The sequence below is a fragment of the Bombina bombina genome, chromosome 5, assembly GCF_027579735.1.
Source record: "Bombina bombina isolate aBomBom1 chromosome 5, aBomBom1.pri, whole genome shotgun sequence".
In the NCBI taxonomy this organism is placed as follows: Eukaryota; Metazoa; Chordata; class Amphibia; order Anura; family Bombinatoridae; genus Bombina; species Bombina bombina.
In genome coordinates this window covers 288,933,627-288,953,328 of record NC_069503.1, presented here as the reverse complement: position 1 = coordinate 288,953,328, position 19,702 = coordinate 288,933,627, and the positions used below count along the sequence as shown (strand labels likewise).

The window sequence follows — 19,702 nt, the reverse complement described above, 5'->3', positions numbered from 1 at the left end:
AACCTGTACCCCCTCCCATTAATCTGTATGCAAATGCACAAAGAGAAAAATGACTGTGCCACCTTACCTGAGAGCTCTCCGTTTTAAAGACACAAAAAAGATTGATTTGAAATATACAGCTGTGCATTTAAAATTTTAAAGAATTCTTTCTAAGCACATGCAGATAAACGGCATGCATGCTTTCCTGATACCTGCATGTGCTTGGAGTGATAGTGATTTTAGATTTCTTGTTGATCAATACAGAAGATTTCACTTAATATATTATAAAAATCCTTATGTGGCCATACTCAAAAGGTTTTACGTCTTAACCCCTTTGTTACCTGGAGTGTCCGAGAAAAATGACCAAAATACCAGATAATTTCTAGCATTTTTGCTATTCCTTCATTTAAACAGAAATTGAGCCTTGTTTTTTATATTAACCTATCAAAACTATTTTTTTTAGTAGAAAGCACAAGATATTAACCTAGGCCATTTTGGTATATTGCATGCCACGGTTTAGTTGCCAAATGCGATTATATTGAAACATCATTAACTTTTTCACAAACTTTGGCTTTCTCAATAATATTATTTTCATACCGCTTGTGCAGTCATAACACAATTGGTTGTAAAAGCTTCTCTGGGATCACCTTTGTCCAGAAATAGGAGACATGCATGACTTTTCCATTGATTTTTGGTAATTTAGAATCCCGCTAATTGCATCTGCACGCCACACTTCTAATATTCCTGGGAGTGAAGGTGTTAATTAGTTAACTAGCAAGGGTAATATTATTGTAGTGTATTACCCTCCCTCCTGACATCTCCACCAAACTGATCCCTACTTGATCCTTACAGCTCTCTTCCCTTCCACCCCACTGGTCACCGCCATCTTAGGTACTGGCAGACTGTCTGACCAGCATGCAGTTTTAGGCATTTTTTTTTGCATTGTAGGGACCCCTCATCCCTCCAAAACAGCTCTCCAGCCCCCTCCCTCTAACTGGTAGCAGCCAGTTCATAGTAATTTTATTATTTATTAAAAATTATTTATTACAAATATTTTTCTGGAGTTTAGCGATCCCCTCCGTAACTTATTGTTTACAGGAACCCCCCTCCCCCTGTCATATTCTTTTTCTGTAGCATAGGGGCTCATCCCTCTCTCAACAATATTTTTTTCTTTCTGTAGAGTAGGGATTCCTCCTTTTGCTCTGTCCGCCCACCCCCTCCTACACCACCCACGGCATTACCACAAGCCAATACAGACAGTGACACAGTTAACCTGTCTGTATCAACGATTTGCCTTTATATGCAGTGTTCTCCACACAAACTTTTTGCAGCCAGGTGGCATTATAAGTAGTCGGGTGGGGGCAGTGTTGTAATATTTTTTTAAAATTATATAATTTTCTGCTATTCAAAGCACAAATTAACTGCATAATTTAACTAATGTATTTAAAGGAATAGTCTAGTCCAAAATTAAACTTTTATGTTTCAGATAGAGCATGCAACTTTCTAATTTACTCTAATTTACTTATCAACTTTGCTTTGTCATCTTGATATCTATTTTTTAAAAACCAAGAATGTAAGCATAGGAGCCGGCCCATTTTTCGGTTCAGAACCTGGGTAGCACTTTTTGATTGGTGTCTAAATGTAGCTACCAATCAGCAATCGCTACCCAGGCGCTGAACCAAAAATGGGCCAGCTCCTAAGCCTACATTCAAATAAAGATACCAAGAGAATGACGCAAAGTTTAATTTTGACTAGACTATTCCTTTAATGATAATGTGTGCAATAAAAATTGAACTTTTTTAGTATTGGCTAATTTTAGTTTAATATTGTCTAAAATTTTAGCAGGGTGATCATCAAAATCAGCCAGGTGGTGCACCTTCTAAAAAGGTCCTGGGACTGAAATGGTAAATGACAAACTATAAGTTCTTCCTTACCATATAAAGGCAGATGCCTTCTGCCCCTGGCTGCAGTCTCCACTGTGTTGGATGTAGGGACTATGTCAACACAGTTTGCTGGGTACATATAGTACCTATGTCCATTTGGCTTAAAATGGTTAATAACTTTTAAAGGGACACTGAACCCAATTTTTTTCTTTTGTAATTCAGAAAGAGCATGCAATTTTAAGCAACTTTCTAATTTACTTCTATTATCAATTTTTCTTCGTTCTCTTGCTATCATTATTTGAAAAAGAAGGCATCTAAGCTTTTTTTTGGTTTCAGTACTCTGGACAGCACTTTTTTATTGGTGGATGAATTTATCCACCAATTAGCAAGGACAACCCAGGTTGTTCACCAAAAATGGGCCGGCATCTAAACTTACATTCTTGCATTTCAAATAAAGATACCAAGAGAATGAAGAAAATTTGATAATAGGAGTAAATTAGAAAGTTGCTTAAAATGTCATGCTCAATCTGAATCACAAAAGAAACATTTTGGGTACAGTGTCCCTTTAAATGTGCTGAGCCAATTTACTTCAGATTTTCAGGGTTTGCAGTAAGTACCAATCCCAGCTTAGCCGCCAAATTCAATGGTAATAATTTAAAAGCCAGAAGCAAAATTTAGACAGTGTGCAATTAATAAAACAAAAACTCTAAAATGTATTTTTGTAATTAAATTTGCTTTGTTCGCTAAGTAAACTTTGTTGAAGAGTAAACCTAAGTAGGCTCATTCAGGAGCATGCACTTGTCTTTAAAACTCTAAAGCAGCAGTGTTTGCAACACTGTATAAAATTGCTTCAAACATTGTTGCAAACTGTGTCGCTAAAGACACGTGTATGCTCCTGAGCTCTTATGAGCCTACCTTTTGTTCACTCTTTAAAGGGTAGTACACACCTTGAGATATTTATATACAATGATTATGTGTAATGAAACAACGTTGCAATATCGTTGTATTATTTACCCCCTTTTTCATGTAATTTAGGTCTGACAATTGAACAATTTCTAATTCTTAGAAATTGGAATGCATCTTGCTAAAATTTTTACTAACTTTATGACCATCACAAGCCTTGTTGTCTGTGAACTAAGATTGGCTTCACCAAATAAGGCAAATGGTGGGTGGAGTTTGGTTATTGAAAAATAATTGCAATAAAAAGGATGTTACTTTGTTTAAATAAAGTTGGCTGATATGTTATTCTATAACAACACAACAGAAATGTCTTGTAATTACAAGGTGTTTACTGTTCCTTTAAACAAAGGATACCAAAAAAAACAAAGCAAATTTGATAATACATACGACATGAAAGTTGAATTTTAGGGGTCAATTTATTAAAGTCTGACGGACATGATACGCTGTAGCGCATACGCTGTCTGTATTCAGCATTGCACAAGCAGTTCTATTGAACTGCTTGTGCAATACCGCCCCTGCAGATTTGTTGCCAATTGACCGCTAGCAGGGGGTGTCAATCAGCCCGATCGTATAGGATTGGGTGGATTGCTGTACGCAGCCTCAGAGGTGGCGTATGAGTTAAGGAGCAGCGGTCTATAGTCTTTAACATATGTTCACTGTGCAGATTTCCCTTTGTATGGCTAAAAAAAACACCATTAAACTGAAACACACTCATGCAATCAACAAGACGAATCAGTGATCCATAGCATCATCTTAACTACTTGATTACCCAGGACATAGACAGCACTGATTGAATCCCTTGATTGCCTCCTTTAACTTGCATTGGAGTTTTGCTGGTCACTCTTGGGCGATGTTGAGGTGGAGGGTCAAGAAAGAATGTTGAGACAGTCAGTTGCACTGGGCAGGGGTTACTAGTGTGGCTTTGCTGATATAGCAACCTTTAAGGATCTTATTATCAGGTGCTAGATCTTTTTTATAGGAACCATGGAGTATAATCGTGTTATTGAGTTTGCTATTTAGTGGCTTCTAATTTGAAACAAAGTAATTTTATATAATATTTCAGTCTCTTCTCCCAAAGTTGTTTTTAGCAAGATATTATGGATCTACATGTCTGATACGGTGTGCAAATTTTAAATACTTTTGTTCTCTCTCTACAGAAAAATCCTCCGTTCATTTCATCCCCTATACCATTTTTGGGGCATGCAATATCATTTGGGAAAAGCCCAATTCAGTTTTTAGAAAATGCATATGAAAAGGTAAGAAATCAGTTATATATAAATTAACCCATAAAAAAGAATGCTTTTTAAAAATGTCATCATGCTGAGACCTTTATTGTTGACTGTTCTACACTGTGTATCTTGTTTATAGTACGGGCCAGTCTTCAGCTTCACTATGGTCGGCAAAACATTTACCTACTTGGTAGGAAGTGACGCAGCTGCTTTGCTCTTTAATAGCAAAAATGAGGACCTGAATGCAGAGGATGTATATTCTAGGCTTACAACACCAGTCTTTGGCAAAGGCGTTGCATATGATGTGCCTAACCCGGTAAGATTGAAATATTGTAATTCTTCATTCTTTTATGTGCATTTAATCTTATGTTCTAGAAAAATAACTTTTGTTTGTTGTACATAACTTTGGATTTAAATAACTTGAACACAAACAATTTTTACTTTTTTATGTATTTATGGAATACATTGTTCCAAAGTTTACAGACTTTGCTGGAAAATTCCAGGAGAAGCATCTTATGAGGGTAATTTGAGTCAGATGTTTCAGTTTAGATCTTTTGTGAGTTTAAGGGGCAAAAACATCCATATGGGAAGTGAAGATTAACGTTAGCAGCATATGAGTTATCAGAAATACACAAATAGATCTGCTACTGAATTGTGTCTTATAATTATGTTGAGGATAAGTCAACCTTTTGCTGTCAGCACTGCTGGTGCTCATGGAAGTAGGTGCTGACAAGTAAGTAGGGAAGACTGTGATATAACGTCAACAACATCCTGGGGTTACAACATAGCTTACCTCTGGTTTCCAGTAAAAAATAATTTAACTGCGTGAATGCAGATATCTTAATTTCAACGTAAAAATAGTTCATCTAAATAAATTACAGATTGCATTTGTGATGACCAAATGAAAGTCCTGACCATGACATTTATTTTCTGTTTTGTGTGAATTTCCCAGTTCAACTCATAACATTTTCCTATGACTTGATGCAGTTGTATTGTGAGGAATCTGGATACTTCCAATCTAATAAGTGATATTAAACACTTTTTTTTAATCAGCTCATTACTGCTAAAGGAGGTGTAACCAGACATTAATGCTTATACCTTTTACATGCTTTTTCTTCAGAAAGAGTGAATGTTTTATTAATATGTTTGATAAAATGTAAATATATTTTTGTATTGTCTGATCAGCTTCTCTACTATTAGTGGTTAGTTAAAATCAGATCACATTGTAAATTAAATAGCAGAAGAATGGGGGGGGGGGTCCGGGCAGCTGTCATAGCTGGCAGCATCTTTCACATAGGCAAATCAAGATAGTGATAAGCCACTGAATATCAGCCTTCTCTCTTTCCATCTACAGCTGAAAAGCTCAAAATATCAAACCTCATCACTATAAGCAAAGTCTGTTATTTTTTGAATATAACTATTGAGGAAATCTGGACCGTTGGGACCTAAGGTGGCCACGTCAGGGAAGGCCCCAACACCCACCCACCCCCGGCAACGGGGTAATCTAAGAGCCATCTCAGCTCTATCAACATTATACAGAGTTTACAGATTAGCTACAACTTTAATACCTTTTTAACTATGGGGGAGACCTACCTTACCATCCAAGCTCTCCTGAAAGACTTTAAGAATACGTTTTGTGAGAAGATGGAGGACTTGCTGCTACTCATTCATTCCGATAGCAAATGGTCAGAGACCAGGAGGGTGATCACAGACATGAACAGCACCATGAAGACACGAGTTGCCTTGTCGCCTACCTCACAGCTGATAGAGCCTAACCCTGAGACTGCACAGAACACCTGGCCGAGCGATACGCTCGATCAGACGTTGAATACCAGCTTACCTTCAGAGTGCTTGCCGAAAAGTGGCATGCAGTCATCGCTATTATCTACGTATGCCGACGAAGACTCCCGTAACCAAACTATCGATCCAGGAGAGGCGGACGATTTCCGGGATCGAGATGTGAGTCATTCCTACACAAGAAAAGAGGGCCTCTTAGATAGTATGTTGCTCCAGCCCACCAATCCACTCCACTAAGTCCAAAGAAGAGGATTACATGCAGACTCCCTAGTAAATGGAGACAGACGGATCTCCAGACCCTACCTGGATTCACAGAGCAGCAACGCAACTCCAATGGAGGGATCCTCTCATCTCAAGCACAGGCTCCTCAAAGTCCACAGCTCGGTACACAATCCAATCTCCCTGGTGGGTTACGTGGAGAGGCAAGGCAAGAGCTCAGCCCCCATTGCATTATGGAACTCCCAGTACCCCAATCTGACTGTGTGCTTCAGACTCTACTTTGGTCACCACTCTTGTGGCCATCACAGGAACCAAAGCCTGGAGAGCAGACCCAATCTAATGGACATATTATGTTTACACCGTCCTATGGGTTTTGCCTGATACTCGCTTTTGCTTTACAATACTTGGATAGATACGGACTGTGTGCACCTGATATCTTTTCCAAAAGAGGAATCGGATACATTAGGTGAGGAGGAGGCAATTTCATTATACCCTCCAATTCCATGCTAACCTTTTACAGCAACACATTGAGATACATTGAAGTCTGTAGGCCATGTGCACTTAATGTATGTCTGGATATCAGTATTCTTATGGAGGGTTTCTAAGTTTATTTGCTGCTCCTTGCAGTTACTTCACCCACATGATTTAAATGATGTATGAGGACTGTATTGTCTGATGTTTCAGAGGACGCTTAGATGTGGGATCTGTAATGTTTCCCCACAATATGTTAAATATCCTAGCTCTCACCCTATAGCAAATTACTACCTTGGGGCAATAATTATACATTTGGCTCAGATAATCCCTATAGCAAAATGGGTATCAGTTACCTTTCCCCTATGTGTCACTCTATCTTATACTGTCAATAGATCATTGTGATATTAATGTCTTGAAAGTCACACTGTTAGCACAATTAGCACCCTCTAAGTACCTAATTATTTAATGATATGTCTGGACATGTACTAATTACACAAGCTCATATATAAGAGGTATATTTACCTGCCATTACATGCTTACTTATGACAGATACTTTGATATCAAATGCTTACCCTAATATCTCACATATCAACACCCAGCGTTTTTTGCTGCTTTTAGATACCAGAATTTGCCACTTCTTAATGGAGTATTAATTGCCTTAGTATAAGTACATGTACATAGGATCTGCTTACTAGAAGATTGCAGATTTATCTTAAACAACATCATTAAGAGGCTCCTATAGCTAAACCTAGCAAGTATAAAATGCCCTCCTATATACATACTTAAAGGGACAGTCTACACCAGAATTGTTATTGTTTTAAAAGATAGATAATCCCTTTATTACCCATTCCCCAGTTTTGCATAACCAACACAGTTATAATAATATACTTTTACCCTCTGTGATTATCTTGTATCTAAGCCTCTGCAAACTGCCCCTTTATTTCAGTTCTTTTGACAGACTTCCAGTCTAGCCAATCAGTGCCTGCTCCCAGATAACTTCACGTGCACAAGCACAGTGTTATCTATATGAAATACGTGAACTAACACCCTCAAGTGGTGAAAAACTTAAAATGCATTCTGAAAAGAGGTGGACTTCAAGGTCTAAGAAATTAGCATATGAACCTCCTAGGTTAAGCTTTCAACTAAGAATGCCAAGAGAACAAAGCAAAATTGTTGATAAAAGTAAATTGGAAAATTGTTTAAAATTACATGCTCTATCTGAATCATGAAAGTTTATTTTGGCCTAGACTGTCCCTTTAAGAGAGCCAAATAGGTTTATCCTGCTCCTTGGGAACTAGTACTTGCACTGTTTGAAAAGTGTACCAGGCACACATATTGTAAATTTGCATACAAAGAGAGAAGCGCTCTACCAGGAACGAACAACAGCTCAGTGGCTTGTTCTATGGCGATTTACCACCCGGAGGCAGCCTCTTTTAGACCAGTGTGCTTTTCACAGAAGAAAACTTTCCTGAAGTATATCAGTCTGATCCCGCCAAGCAAGGTCAGTCCAGCCCCGAAATACCAGGCAATTCTCCTCTGAACAAGGAACATGACAACCCCAGGCTATCGCTTCGGCCTTTTATGGGCCTCGTCAGTGAGGTGCAGCCACATTCCTCTAAGCACACTGGGCAAGGAGTCCACGTCTGGTTTCCCCCATCACCCTTAGGGAGACTTCCCCAGGGTCATAATAATTTGCATACAAAGAGAGAAGCGCTCTAACAGGAACGAACAACAGCTCAGTGGCTTGTTCTATGGCGATTTACCACCCGGAGGCAGCCTCTTTTAGACCAGTGTGCTTTTCACAGAAGAAAACTTTCCTGAAGTATATCAGTCTGATCCCGCCAAGCAAGGTCAGTCCAGCCCCGAAATACCAGGCAATTCTCCTCTGAACAAGGAACATGACAACCCCAGACGATCGCTTCGGCCTTCTATGGGCCTCGTCAGTGAGGTGCAGCCACATTCCTCTAAGCACACTGGGCAAGGAGTCCACGTCTGGTTTCCCCCATCACCCTTAGGGAGACTTCCCCAGGGTCATAATAATTTGCATACAAAGAGAGAAGCGCTCTACCAGGAACGAACAACAGCTCAGTGGCTTGTTCTATGGCGATTTCCTGGTAGAGCGCTCCTCTCTTTGTATGCAAATTATTATGACCCTGGGGAAGTCTCCCTATGGGTGATGGGGGAAACCAGACGTGGACTCCTTGCCCAGTGTGCTTAGAGGAATGTGGCTGCACCTCACTGACGAGGCCCATAGGAGGCCGAAATGATCGTCTGGGGTTGTCATGTTCCTTGTTCAGAGGAGAATTGCCTGGTATTTCGGGGCTGGACTGACCTTAATTGGCAGGATCAGACTGATATACTTCAGGAAAGTTTTCTTCTGTGAAAAGCACACTGGTCTAAAAGAGGCTGCTTCCGGGTGGTAAATCGCCATAGAACAAGCCACTGAGCTGTTGTTCGTTCCTGGTAGAGCGCTTCTCTCTTTGTATGCACACATATTGTAAATCTCTATTCTCTCTTTTTCTCTCTCTCTCTCTCTCTCTCTCTCTCTCTCTCTCTCTCTCTCTCTCTCTCTCTCTCTCTCTCATTTATATATATATATATATATATATATATATATATATATATCGTTACTGAGACATATGTCAGCTTGTTATATAAGGTACTTCTGCTTATAAGGGTATACTATTACAATATATGTTCCAAACTTGTTCATCTTACACATTTCCATGACATCCTGACTTTTTGACCTCCACACCCACTATATATATGTAGCTCCCTCTCTAGTAAAACCTGTTTGCATATAATCCTTATCATATATAATATTGTGGGTAGATAAGCCACTATTTCACATTGTCGGTTCAGAAATAACCCTTTCTCGTGCAAACATAGTCCTTGCCTATATCATTTTTGTTTATATATTTTTATATCACCCATTATTAATTTATTTATGTTAGCAGTTGCTAATTTCTTATTAATTATATACAGATAATAAGCTATATGTTTATTTACCATGCCCAAGAGTGGCTTTATATTATTCTATTTTACCTCCAGTGACTTAAGCTATTTCACATAGGTCCAAGAGTGGCCTATAGACAATTTGGGAGGTCTATATAATAAAAAACCAGGTTTCATTTGTATATGCTCAGTCTGAAATGCTGACGAATCTGTCATTTTGCCTTTTGTCTATGTTTACCACGTATGTAATTATTGTCATTGGGAAAGAACATATATAAATTTCTGTTATGCTGTTACTCATAAAAACCTCAATATAAAATCTGATTTAAAAAAAAAACAATAGCAGAAGAATGACAAGTTCTCAGGTGTTTCCTTACCCCTGTAATATATGCAAAGTAGCTCAGAATGATTGTTTCCTTGCAATGTAATTACAATGCTTAGCATTATATTTTTTAAATTTTCTTTGCAGATCTTTTTGGAACAGAAAAAAATGCTGAAAACTGGTCTGAACATAGCACACTTCAGGACTTATGTGAAACAAATCGAAGAGGAGACAATTGATTATTTTAAGCGCTGGGGGGACAGTGGAGTGAAAAGTAAGGGCCTAGTCATTGTCCTTTTAAATGTCAAAATACATCAAATTCACGTTTTTAAACCATTTTTGTCATTAACCCTTTCGTGACAGGGTTAAAGTGCCTACATCGGAACAACTGTTCCGATGTAGACAAATTGAAACTACGCGATCGTGCATACGATCGCGAGATTTCAATTATTGGATCGCATCTGGGGGGCGTCCCTACAATCCTAGGAACGCCCTCCAGACCGCGATTAAATCCCTGAAGCACAGAAGGCTTCAGGACAGCCGTTAGTTATGACGTTCCATTCCGTCATAACGGCTTTAAAGCCCAGTCTAATTATGACGGAATGGAACGGCATAACGGCTTTAAAAGGTTAAAACCTTTTGTTTCAAATGCATTGATGAGGCCTGGGGGAAATAAACATACAAATGATGTCTCACAACTTTTCTGAGAACAAATGTGTGTGTGTTAGTTAAGAAGTTTTAGTTGGAAATAGGTATTTATTTAGATAATTACAAGTACTAATATTCATATGAAATATGTATTGAAGGTAACTTATTTCTTTATTGCAGCTCAAAGAGGTATATTTAAAAAAAACTAAAAACTAAAAAAAAACAATAAAAATACAAAACTCATATCTGAATATACAAAAGTTTGTCAAAGCTTGGCCCTGAAAACCAATAAAGCTGTGGGGGTTGTCTCATGCAGCCAGTTAGAATATGTGATGCAGTATTTCCTGTTACTTTCAAAGCCAAGTATTTTTAATAAACCATGTTCATGATATATTATGTTTATTTTTAATTGCTGCTCTTGCTCATTGCCCTCCTTGACTCTTTAATATTACTTTGTTTAATTATATCAGCATTGTAGGCTAATGTTTTGCCTTTTTTTGTTAGATTTGTTTGATGCTCTGTCGGAACTCATCATCCTGACCGCCAGTCGTTGCCTGCATGGGAAGGAGATCAGGAGTATGCTGGATGAGAGAGTAGCTCAGCTGTATGCTGATCTGGATGGAGGATTTACACATGCTGCATGGCTTCTCCCAGGCTGGCTTCCTTTACCAAGTTTTAGGTAATAGCTCAGTGCAACAACAGAAGTGAATGGCATCATGTGATTTTAGTGTTGGTATGGCAGGTGTATCTGTTTCTGGTATTTGCAGTTACAAGTTAAACTGCTCTAAACCAATCAAGCTAAAGTTTTAGAAGCTCTTTATCTTTATAATCAGTTCAATTAGAGCTAGTTGTAATTCTACCTGATAGAAACTGTACTAAGGGGAATGATGTATTTGTAGGGCTGTGCAGATCATATGTACATGCCAGGCTGCTGTGTCTCTCACGCTAGTGGTTGCCATGCTGCCCAGTTTTGCAGTGTTAAATGCCACTTACACTATTTAAAACGGTGCACGAATCTTACAGCTGCCTGATGATAGGTTCTTGCCTGCTCTGATCTACTTTAGGAGCTTTTTGCATAGTGTCTGCAGCTGGCCATTACCTTATGCTTATAGCACCTGTCACCTTTGCCAGCCTGCCCCTACCGGACGCTGATCTCATTCAGCACTTAGCTCTGGCTTTGTCATGTTTAAGGACTGCTGTACCTGTCTACTTCTTGACTTTACTCCTTATTAGTGAATACAGAAATGTGATACTTGTGCATATGTCCTTTGCTACCTGTCACTAAACCACTAAAAAGAAACGCAAGCATTTTAGAAACTTGAGTTGGATTTTTTTTAAAATGAGAACTTTTTGTTAACCCAATAATGTTTGATTTCACAGACGCAGAGACAACGCTCACAGAGAAATCAAAAATATCTTCTACAAGGTGATACAGAAGCGTCGGCAGTCTGGTGAGCAGGAAGACGACATGCTGCAAACGCTGATGGACGCTACGTACAAGTAGGCTGTTTTAATTCCACCACCTTGTTTATAAGTGTTGTTTTGTATAAACCACATTTGCTTCTCTTGTATCATTACATGAAAGTTCCTGCAATATGCGAATTAAAAAAATTTAAAAAAAAATCAATAAATTGAAATGTACATATAATCATAAAAACAAATGAATGGAAAGTGCTGATAATTTTCAGGTGACATCTGAAGTGCCTATAAAAATCTTCTGTCTTTAATTTTCACCCCTTTTGGTTGTCCACTTCTACCTCAATCAATATGAGGTAAGTAGTGCATATCTCATGTATTCCTTACAGCAACTGATGTTAGCGTGGTATCAAATACAACTCTTCCTGGCTCCTAGACCCAAACTAGGAGAAACTTTCTGTATGAATCCGTATAGGACTCCTTGTAATCCGCAAGCCTTTATGAGTCGCTCATAGGAAAAACAAAAAACAGCTGATAGTGTATTACCTTTTATTATAAAAAAAACTTATTACCACACCATCAAACTCACATTTATAAACCTCAAAGCGTATGAGGTATTTAAAAGCACTAATCACTCCCAGTTTGGAGCACACACGTTGGCGTTTAAAATCCAGCTTCCAAAGCACATTTAAAATCAAAGTTCCTTTTGAGTTGATACCAATACATGCAGGCTGTTAGGAGTACTTCACCTGTTTAATATACACTCCTGGTCTAATATTTACGCGTTTCTTCAACGTTTTTAGAAGGTATTCTAAAAGTCAAGCTTCGTTATTTAAAGATGTCGCCGTCATCTTTAAATAACAAAGTTAGAATGGTCTTTTATATCCTCTGATGAAGAAGGCAATTAAAGCTTGACTTTTAGAATACATATCGATTGAGGTAGGAGCAAGTAAGTGGACAACCAAAAGGGGTAAAAATTAAACACAGCTGGGAAGCTGTGTTTGCAGCCATATCAGAGATAATTGAAACTGAACTAATACCCCAAGTGCAAGTGCTAATGTTCCAAAATCTCCCTAAACTTCAAAATAAGGCCACAAGATATTTACTTCTTTTGATGATTAACGGAGCTAAAAAACTAATTCCCATGAACTGGAAGTCAGTGACTCCTCCAACTATTAGTGACTGGCGCACTCAGATGACGGACCTCCTTACCCTTGAGCGATACCACTTCATGAAAACCAATAACTTAGACCTGCACTACCTTATGACGAAAACTTGGGACAGACACAAACCTCAAACTGTACTTGACACCCATATATCGATTAGAGATTTACAAAATGACTGTGGACGTCCTTGTGTTGTGCCCCCTCGTGAAGACACGTGTTTTTTCCTCGGCACTAGCCTCTCTCAAAATTAAAAAAAAATCCATCTTTTGGGTACTTGCACCGGATTGTCAGTTTCCCTTATGGTCACTCGAATATCGGTCAATAATATTGTTCCCTCTCACCCTCCCCCCCCTTTTTTTTCTTTTCTTTTCTTCTCCTCTTTTCTCTCTTCTGATCCTCATCATACTTCAATTAATATAATAGTTTCCTCAAATATGGGGCTCAACTAGAGGCCCCTCTTACTACTAATCCTAAATATGTTTTCAAATTGGTAAACATTTCTAACTCTACTGAATTTTTGCTGCCAACATAAGCAGAATTTTGCAACTAGTTTGTACTATTACATTTGTATATTGAGGCGACAGACTTAATATTTGTTAACCCTGGAAATATGTTTTGTCTCTGTCACAGAATATTGTTTTATATGATGTAACTTTGATTTTATCAATAAAAATTATAAACATAAAAAAAAATAATTAAAGACAGAACATTTTTATAGGCACTTCAGCTCTTTATCAGTACTTTCCATTAATTTGTTATTGGTTGTGCAAAGCTGGGGAAAGGGTAGTAAAAGCATTATCTATCTTTTTAAACAATAACAATTTTAGTGTAGACTGTCCCTTTAATTAACGGCTACAATTGTTTTCTCTTACAGGGATGGCACACCCCTAAATGATGATGAGATAGCAGGAATGCTGATCGGGTTGCTGCTAGCTGGACAACATACATCTTCCACCACTAGTGCTTGGATGGGATTCTTTATAGCGCAAAACAAGTCTCTTCAAGATCAGTGTTTTGCAGAACAGAAGAGAGTTTGTGGAGAGGACTTGCCACCTCTAAATTATGACCAAGTGAGCAGTTTGTTTTTCTTCTTTTTAGCTAAATAAGACTATTATAACTGATTAGATAATAAACATGGTTCCACAGTGCAGTAAACATACAACATAACGTTAAGCTACTAAGTGAGCCAAATTATTACTTTAGAGTAGCATAAAGGCAATGGGTGATTACTAGTGATATTTGTGCTGTATTGATTTGATTTGCTTTGTATTTTTGTATATGTATATATATATATATATAATTAAGTAAAACACTATTTTTGTGTTATGTTTAGTTAACACCAGTTAAACCCCCCCCACACACAAAAAAAACCAGATTATATTTATTTTACATACTGGTGAGTTGAGTAAAACTTTAATGCTACTTGCAGAAATCTGTGCTTTGTTGCACCGCACTATATGCACCTTGTAAAACGGATAGGTTTTCCAATCTCAATTTCCATTAGTTGAGATGATTAGAAGCAGTGGTCTTCATTGATAAAGGAAGGTCTGATCTCCCACCTTACAGAACAGGTTTCTAGTAAAGCTGATACAAGAAGTAAACAGTCCTTACATGCTTGTGTTATTGCACTAAGCAATATATACATAGCCTATAGCTTCTAATGTCGGTTTATTAATAAAGGCAATGTTATCTGTTAACATTTCTAGCTTAAAGATATGCAAGTGCTGGATCGCTGCATTAAGGAGACGCTAAGACTGAGACCTCCCATTATGACAATGATGAGGATGGCAAGAACACCACAGGTGAGTATTACTGGTGCCTCGTCACATACATCAATAACAAGGGGGATTTAAAGGTCAGAAAACCTAAGAAAAAAAATAAACATTTAACACCTCATAAAAATTTTAATTATGGACAGCTAAAATATTTTGCCCCATATTCCTGTAAATTAACTCAGAAATAGTCTTATAGGACTTAATGGGCATAACCCAGAAATCAGAAGCCTAACCCAAGCATTGCAGGAACTGTGCAGGAGCTTATTTACATGTGGCTTTAATTGGCAACAGCAGAGGAGATTGTATTAGCATACTAACATTGTATACCCAGATTCACATTTATATTAAGAACAATGCAGTGACCTCCCTGTACACTCTAGCTACTCTTGCTTTGGATGGATTTTACAATAAGCTTATTTAAAACTACACTTTTCTGAAGAAGGCCTCAGATGCAAGAAACATACTGGAACCCATGTAACCTCTTTTATATACGGCTGGCTCTGACTGTTCTGCTTTTCTTTTTTCAGACGGTTGCAGGTTACACTATTCCTCCAGGACATCAGGTGTGTGTCTCTCCCACCGTCAATCATCGTCTCAGGGACACATGGGAGAAAAATACAGACTTTAATCCTGACCGGTATCTTCTTGAGAACCCAGCAGCAGGAGAGAAGTTTGCATACGTCCCTTTTGGAGCAGGTAAACAATTTAAAATGCCTCAGAATAAGTGTTTGGACTGGATCTACTTTTTTGTGTGAAATTTGTCAGTTCGATCTGCTTTCATACATTTTATTTTTTTTTGGGTAACTTTGAGCTTGCATTCCTAGTTCTTTAAAGCGACAATCTACTGTAATATTTCCCCCAATAATAAAATGTAAAATTTCTTTTTTTGGTTAATTTTTGTATTTGCATTGAAACCACTATTGTTTACAAGAACATGACCATTCAAATGAAAGGTGTCTCTATGCACAAAGGCTATACTTAGTTATTTAAATGTTTTTTTAAAGGGACAGTCTACACCAGGGGAGAGCAATTATCGTCCCTCCAGATGTTATGGACTACATCTCCCATAATGCTCTTTCAGCCATAATGCTGGCAAAGTATCATGGGAGATGTAGTCCACAACATCTGGAGGGCAGATAATTGCATCTTAAAGTCTTACCTTAGATTAAGCTGCAAATAGCCTCCTGCACCCCTTTCTATATCATGCTGCAGGAATGGTAAAAAAGTTATTTTAAAATAACCACTGGCCACTTTGAAATGGCTGCCAAGCTCTGCCTACTGATGACATCAAAATGTATGCTGCCTATGTCCAATCACAAAATTTATTCAACAGACTGTCAATGCTATTCAGCAGAGTGCCTAGATGCAGCCCAGATCGTGATGTCATCTGTGGGCAGAACTTCGTAGCCAGAAACCATATTCATTTTAAATATTTTTTTTTACTGTTCTGTTGCATGATATAGAAAGGGTGCAGGAGGCTATTTGCAGCTTAATGTAAGGTAAGACTTAAAGATGACTAAGTTGTATACTGTCCATTTAAATAACTAAGTCTGCCTTTAAGGTGGTAGTTTTAAAGAGAAAAAACGGTTTTCAAATGGAGGAACAAAAAAAAAAACCTAAACTAAGACTAAAGGCACAATTTACAATACATTTAATACATGTACAGGTTTTATCACTTAAAGGCACACTGTACCCAAAAAATGTATTTTGTAGAAAACATCCTTTTCAAGTAATTTCTTACACACTTTTTCTTCTCTTGAGCAAAAAATTATGGCCCTTGACTTAGGTATACAGCAGACAGACATACACTGTCACTGATGTATGATTTTAGTCTGTAGCATTGCTGGGACATCAGTAATACAGAGTCAAACTGTCTTTAGCTCAGTAATATCATGTGAACAGTGCTGGTGGCATTGTCACAAACTCTAGCCATGATGTGATATTGTTGCCATGAATAAACTGTTGTGATGCCAATATTACATATTACAGATACTGTGAAACTATTATGTGCTTTGTAAGTTTGTGATGCCTTCTCAGAACTGTAAATTTAGACTTGTTTTTAAACAATGATTTTATTCTATAATTTGCAGAACAAATTTAGTATTGTATAACTTAGGGCTGCAATTAACGATTATTTTCATAATCGATTAATCGGCTGATTATTTTCTTTTCAAAGATACGATGAGTCCACGGATCATCATCCTTACTCGTGGGATATCACCTCCTGGTCAGCAGGAGGAGGCAAAGAGCACCACAGCAGAGCTGTTAAATAGCTCCTCCCTTCCCTCCCACTCCAGTCATTCTCTTTGCCTACGTTAGTGATAGGAAGAGGTAAAGTGAGGTGTTAGATTAGATTCTTCGATCAAGAGTTTATTATTTTTAAAGTAGTGCCAGAGAGTGCTACTTTGTTCTAGGGTGTAGCCTTAGTCCATATCAGTCTCTACAGTAGAGCTATTGGTGGCTTTAGAGCTATGGGAACTTGTGGGACATAATTCTCACTGCGCCTCCCATTTTCAGCTGCCCTATATCCTTCAGCCTGAGATTCTTTCTGACTCAGCATGACTTTATCGCTCAGGCCAATGTGAGGGAGAGGACCTCTCAAGCTTGGGAACTGCCCTACTGCCAGGCAGTGTTTGAGTTAAGTGCTACCTTTTCTGGGATTTAAGGAGTCTCAGTGTTTAACTTAGCACTATGGCACAGTGGGGTTAATGGGAAGCCTTATTTATGTGGGGACAATGTCAGACTTTCAGTAGAGGAGTCTTATTTGGGCAGTGATTTGGTGCAGGCACTGGGGCTGGAGTTATGTTGCTAATTTTATTTTTACTACAATGGAGGGCTCCGGTGGTTTCACTTTAGTTTTTTTTTTTTTCTCTCTCTAAGAGGGAAACATAGACTTGCAGCACGCCCACGAAGGGCCGGACTTCCTGTTTTTTGGCGCCTCTGCTTGTAGCGCTATTTCCAAGCAGTTGCAGGAGGATAGTTGTGCCTTTAACTTCAGATGTGCTGTACTGGGGTTTTTCTGGGCAAGAGCAGCATGTAGACACCTGTCATGCGCTTTTAGCACAGATGCGTTCCTAGTCCGGTGTTTTCTGACAGACTGCAGTAACAGATCGTTGTCTTCTGGGTTCCGGTAGCATTGGTTAAGGTAGGAGCGCCTCAGCAGGTTGCTGTGGTGCAGAGGTTTAATGATTACTCATTTTTTCTGCCCAGTTTATTGCTACAGCAAAACTGGCAGTTTTGTCAAGTGAAAGAAAAACCGTTTAAATTTAAAGAGACAGTAACGGTTTTTGATAAAAAAAATTTTTTTAATGTTTCAAAATGTTTATTGAACAAAATAGTCATATAACAGCAGGAGACAAAAAGTGGAGATATGGACTTGCAAGTCCATGTACATAAATACATAGTAAATACAGTTTTTAATATAATAATATATCCCCATATATTGAAAGACTGATCAAAGTATAATTCTCCCCTAATGGAACACATTGGCCACTAATGGACCATTTTACACATAGAAGGATTGGGTAGGGGTGTGTGAGGGGAAAGGAATAGAAGGGTCACTATATGGCCTACTATATAAATTTTTAAGATATAACTATAAGGAAACCATCATTGCCGATAATTTGAGCTATACAAGTTAATTAGAATGTAAGTACTAATAACTCTATGGGGAACAAGGAATTCAGAGAGGGGAGAGCCTAATAATAGGTGGTTTCAGCTACATCTCCACACCCGCCAGACTATTAATATTGCAGAGACACTAAAATACATAATATCCAAGTTATTACTTAGTATTGTGAAGCGCCGTCCCAGCCGCAGACAGCACCCCACCAGAATAGGGTGAATTGGAGTGCTCTTTTAAAAGTCTTTACCAACTATGTGAGGTAAATGAACCTCTAACATTATCAAAGATTGCATAATACATACAGTGATTCCAGGGATCAGCTTAAACCACTATGTACACCCTCACATCATAAAAATATAACAGGTGCTATGCCATATAATGAGATAAACTACTAATTCAGATCAGGGAATAAAAAGTTAAGTGAAAATGTGCGGCATAGAATTATATTAAGGCAGACATCACAAGGGTCTATATTAAAGCCGCCAAAGTTTAGTATGAAATGAGATTGCAACACATATTTACTGCCAAGTAAAGGCTAACACCAGAAAACCTAAATATAAATGATCATGCTTATAGTATGTATAGATATGGAGTAGTTTGTAGGGACTTAGAGAGCAGATAGTACTAGAAATATATTTCAACAAACTTAAACACAAACATTATATCTAGAGATTCTGAGATGAGAAGGGAGCCATGGAGGTACCTAGAAGAAGACAAATCACTATTCATAGCACAGGAACCGATACAGATTTGGCATAAGTACAATAGAAAAAAAACAAAACATATATATATATTAACTGCGTTTACCAGGCATTTCATAAAAAAAGGTCTAGCATGCTAATAACAAAATGCACTGAAATTTGCTAAAGCTAAGAGGTATAAGTGATGCATGGGGACAAAATGTCTAGGTTGATATCCGGAGTGGTCAACATCTATTATCAAAGTCTCAGACGAAAAGTCTTCATGGATATATTAGTGTAGACACTCATACCAAGTTCTATTCTAAATAATAGTAGTAACTCACATTAGTTTTTACTCAAACTGCGCCTTTCCGGCTATATGTCCTCAAGACTAGAGCTCACTACCCCATCATTGCACTCATATTCTCACTCAAAGGCATGTGGCCTATTCCCACGGTGTCCGTGGAAAACGACTAGATCGCACAGTACCTAAAGGAACCGGCTTAATCTGCAACGGGCAGGTGGTTCTATCCCACTCCTAGTCAAGGAAGCAGGTCGGAATCAGCTGAATTGG

General features: G+C 38.2%; 1 protein-coding gene across 1 annotated transcript in view; it reads left to right on the top strand.

The window, feature by feature from the left end:
- Nucleotides 1–19,702, top strand: part of LOC128659306 (lanosterol 14-alpha demethylase) — a 38,610-nt gene that overhangs the window by 6,622 nt on the left and 12,286 nt on the right. The window contains exons 3-10 of the mRNA XM_053712972.1: nucleotides 3,980–4,078; nucleotides 4,191–4,367; nucleotides 9,966–10,092; nucleotides 10,971–11,145; nucleotides 11,847–11,966; nucleotides 13,923–14,118; nucleotides 14,755–14,850; nucleotides 15,351–15,519. Coding sequence (XP_053568947.1) covers nucleotides 3,980–4,078; nucleotides 4,191–4,367; nucleotides 9,966–10,092; nucleotides 10,971–11,145; nucleotides 11,847–11,966; nucleotides 13,923–14,118; nucleotides 14,755–14,850; nucleotides 15,351–15,519 — 1,159 coding nt within the window. The remainder of the gene's footprint in view (nucleotides 1–3,979; nucleotides 4,079–4,190; nucleotides 4,368–9,965; nucleotides 10,093–10,970; nucleotides 11,146–11,846; nucleotides 11,967–13,922; nucleotides 14,119–14,754; nucleotides 14,851–15,350; nucleotides 15,520–19,702) is intronic.